General features: G+C 41.4%; 1 protein-coding gene across 1 annotated transcript; it reads left to right on the top strand.

Annotated features, from left to right (window-relative positions):
• The first annotated feature begins 436 nt into the window (after window positions 1-436).
• On the top strand, window positions 437-2,790 carry LOC105556617. The gene is made up of 3 exons (XM_012003715.1): window positions 437-1,216; window positions 1,454-2,063; window positions 2,207-2,790. Exons 1-3 carry the CDS (start codon window positions 437-439, stop codon window positions 2,788-2,790), a joined length of 1,974 nt encoding a protein of 657 aa, XP_011859105.1.
• Window positions 2,791-4,217: the final 1,427 nt, after the last annotated feature.

Here is a 4,217-nt window from a genome sequence, read left to right on the forward strand (position 1 = left end):
ATTCTTTAATTCTCTTATCAGTGTAATTTCTTCTTTTGTTGTTTGTTACCCGCTTTGCCCAAACGGCTTACCCGCTTTAGGCCCCCTATTAGGGCAAAGCGGGTTTTTGAAGAGTATTTAATTTTTGATAATAAATAATTATTTGATACAAAATGACACCATCATGTTGTTTTATTTTTAAGTTCGATAACTCTCCTATCGAATAAAATGAAACCTGTTATCATAATCGAACAAAAATTTAAATTTTTGGTCCTTTAACGTTAGCTTACCCGCTTTAGGCCACCTTCCCCTACAAACAGCGAACGAGTGATAAAAAAATTGCGAACAATCGATCAGATTGGGGAACCATCTGCTTTAGCGATCGAGGCGAGTACGATAAAGACGCTGGGGTTAAATTGGTGTCCGAGGGGACGTCTTCCAGTTCTCTGTCGATTGTATGGTCGATCCGGTTTCAACGAAGCGCGAGGTTTTATCAACGATTTCGAGACTGTTTGACCCGCTTGGTTTGGTCGGTCCTATTGTGGTTCGAGCTAAGCTAATTATGCAAGAAGCGTGGATATCAAATCTCGGGTGGGATGAACCGTTGACCGAGGGTCTCCGTCGAGCGTGGGATGCATACGTGGGGGATTTGCGGGGAGTCGGCGAGATTCGAGTCCCGCGTAGAATTGTTCGGGGCTCCAATGCGATGCGCCTCAATCTCCACGCATTTTGTGACGCCTCGCTAAAGGCGTACGGAGCTTGCATCTACTTACAAGTGATCGATAGGAACAATACTTCGAGTTCTCTTTTAATCTGCTCTAAGTCTCGAGTGGCGCCAATTAAAAGCAAAACTATTACACTGCCAAGACTCGAGTTGTGCGGCGCTATTGTCTTGGTCAGATTGGTTCAAAACGTAAAGAGAGCGCTCAAAATTGCGTTTGATGAGGTGCATGCATGGAGCGATTCGACACTAGTCTTAGCATGGATCGCCGGCGATCCATCGCGTCAGAAGACATTCATCTCGAATCGTGTAGCCGAGATACAGTCGGTCCTCCCATCGATGCACTGGCATCACGTGGACGGAATAGAGAACCCGGCGGATTTGATCTCAAGAGGCACTAGTTTAGAGAATTTAAAACAGAGCAAAATCTGGTGGGAAGGTCCGCATTGGCTGTCGCGTCTTGAAAGGTTTGAGCAATACGGTTTGCAACCGTCCCTCACTGAGGAAGACGAAAGGGTTATTTAAATCGAGCAACGGTCACATAGACAGGTTTTCGCGAGCGTGGTTAGGGAGGATCACATTGTTGAATCATTGTTGAGAAATAACTCTTCATTATCAAGAATTGAGAGAATCGTCGCGTGGAGCATTCGGTTCGGGAACAACGTCAAATCAAGTCGCGACAAGAGGAATTTCGGAAGCTTGTCAAATGCAAAAATTTGGCACGCGCATCGATTGTTGATATCTGCGGTGCAGGAGTGTGGTTTCTCAGAAGTATTAACAGATTTGCGAGCGGGCAAACAGGTTCGGACCAGCAGTAGTCTATTGGCACTCAAACCGTTCATTGACAAGGAAGGAATCCTCAGGGTGGGCGGCAGAATCCAGAACTCGAATTTGACGTTTGAAAATAAACATCCTATAATTCTACCATCGAATAGCAGATTTACGCAGTTATTATTCGAGAGAGAGCACATTAGATTGCTGCATATCGGCCCTCAGGCACTACTGTGTTCTATTCGAGAGAAGTATTGGCCGCTAAGGGGAAAGAACATCGCTAGGGGAGTCACACATAGATGTGTAACTTGCTTTCGGAATAAACCAAAAATGTTATCACAAATCATGGGGCAATTGCCCGCGGATCGGGTGACGCCGAATCGACCATTCTTTGTTACTGGAGTGGATTTTGCCGGACCGATTGTAACCTTGCTCAATCGGGGCCGAGGTAGAAAAACAGGCAAGTCGTATATCTCGTTGTTCGTTTGTTTCACGACTAAGGCGGTCCACCTCGAAACTGTCAGCGATCTGAGTTCAGCATCCTTTATAGCCGCTCTTAGGCGATTTGCCGGACGTCGAGGATATCCTCAACGTATATATAGCGATAACGCAACGAATTTCGTCGGAGCACGCAACGAGATTCGCGAGATGTATGACTTGCTTGAAAGGGAAGAGCAGAAATTGAATGATGATTTTTTATCCCGAATAAAATTGAATGGAAGTTCATTCCACCAGCTCCTCATATGGGAGGATTGTGGGAAGCAGGTGTAAAGTCGTGTAAATTCCACTTAAAACGTGTTGTAGGCGAGAGTTTGTTGACCTTTGAGGAGCTAAGTACCGTTTTGATTCAGATCGAAGCATGCTTAAACTCGCGTCCGATTTGTCACTTACCGTCAACATCCGCCGACCTGCAACCGCTTACACCAGGGCACTTTTTGATTGGTGGTTCGTTGACTGCTCTCCCTGACATCGACATGACTGAACTACCCATAAATCGCCTCGATCGCTGGCAAATCGTTCACAAAATTACTCAAGATTTCTGGAAAAGATGGAGCCAAGAGTATTTGACATCTCTGCAGGGCAGAGTGAAATGGAATCGCGAGCAAATTAATTTAAATATTGATGACGTAGTGTTAATCCAAGACATCAATGCGCCACCACTAAGGTGGAAATTAGGACGAGTAAACGAATTACATAAGGGAAGGGACGACAAGGTGCGAATTGTCACACTTCAGACGGCCAACGGTACATATAAGAGAGCAATAAATAAATTGTGTAAGCTCCCGATCGCTGAAATGAAATCTAATTTAAGGTCATAAGGATTAATTAGTATTAATGGTGGGCGGGATGTTGGAGCATACACTAAGATCGAAGGCGCTCGGGATGTTTCGGGCTGCGATCACGCGCTAATATCATGTATCGCGGGCTAATAGCATGTAAGGTGGGAGAGATCCCTTGAACGAGACCTGTCGATAGAACAGTCGAATAGTTGAGTCGAACGCGAAGAGTTGAAATTCACAAGTGTGTCGTGACAGTTCCTCTGATAATAAATTGTACTGAACAAAAAACGTGTGATCGGCCCTCCATCGCATGCTCTCCTTAATTCCACCTAGAAAAAACCAGCCTTGCATGGTTTAGCAACGAACAATAATGAAAGGAATAATTTCTTGTTCAATAAAAACTTTGTAACGGTTCCATACATTAAAGACATAAGCGAAGGCATTCACAGGATTTTAAAAGACCGGGGTTTCGATCCCGTGTATACTGTCCCAAAAAAACTCAACTCAGTGATTAAAAAAGGGAAAGATCCACTCATTAACATGAAACAAACCGAGCTAGTTTATATGCTAGAATGTGACAATTGCGACGCATGTTATATAGGACAAACAAAAAGACACTTAGAAACACGGGTAAAAGAACACAAATCTAATATTAAAAAAGACGCTGATAACCACTCAGTGATTAGCAAACATCGCGAATTATTAAATCATAACTTCGACTGGTCCAACCCTAAAATATTACACAGAGAAAAACAGACAAAGAAACGAAAAATTGTCGAAATGGTTCTCATTAAAAAGAATAACAAAACAATAAATCTTCAAAATGACACAGACAATTTATCGAAAATGTATGACAAAGTACCTAATAAGAATCTTATAAACATTATTGACTTTTTACCATAACGTTTCGAAGTGCCGAGTTGGATAGACGTCTTGTTGAGATCGTGCTCGCGAAATGGGATATAAAGAACATTAATTCTATTAAGTTTTTAATAAACTGACATGTAAGTTTTGGACTATTTATGTATAATCTGTTATAAATTGTAATCTATTGACTTGTAAGATTCGACGTTTTGTGTATAATATGTTATAATCCGGAATACACTATAAATTTACGATATTATTCACTGTTAGTTGTAGATATGACAGAATGCTTCAACATTAGTCAACTACGTATTGTATAACCCGAAGAGGATCGCAATTCGCGATCGAAACGTCGTTGTGACCAGTATAATAAATGCCAGATAAGTCACTACATTGAGTTTATTTGATTTTCAATACACTGGCAAAGAAAATTCCAATTTTATTTGAAACATTTTATTTGTGATTTTGTGTAATACCGAGTATTATATGTATAATACACCATGTAAACATATATGTACATTATAGTATAAGTAACCATGTAACACCATGTAACACCATGTAAACATATATGTACATTATATTATAAGTAATAAATAATTTTT

Source organism: Vollenhovia emeryi, unplaced genomic scaffold, assembly GCF_000949405.1.
Source record: "Vollenhovia emeryi isolate VEMERY1.0 unplaced genomic scaffold, V.emery_V1.0 DF939889.1, whole genome shotgun sequence".
In the NCBI taxonomy this organism is placed as follows: Eukaryota; Metazoa; Arthropoda; class Insecta; order Hymenoptera; family Formicidae; genus Vollenhovia; species Vollenhovia emeryi.

Coding starts and splice junctions, on each gene's coding strand:
- LOC105556617 (XM_012003715.1), top strand. CDS start 437: ATGGTCGATCCGGTTTCAACGAAGCGCGAGGTTTTATCAACGATTTCG. Junction 1,217..1,453: donor TCACTGAGGAAGACGAAAGG/GTTATTTAAATC, acceptor TCTGCGGTGCAG/GAGTGTGGTTTCTCAGAAGT. Junction 2,064..2,206: donor ACGTCGAGGATATCCTCAAC/GTATATATAGCG, acceptor TCATTCCACCAG/CTCCTCATATGGGAGGATTG.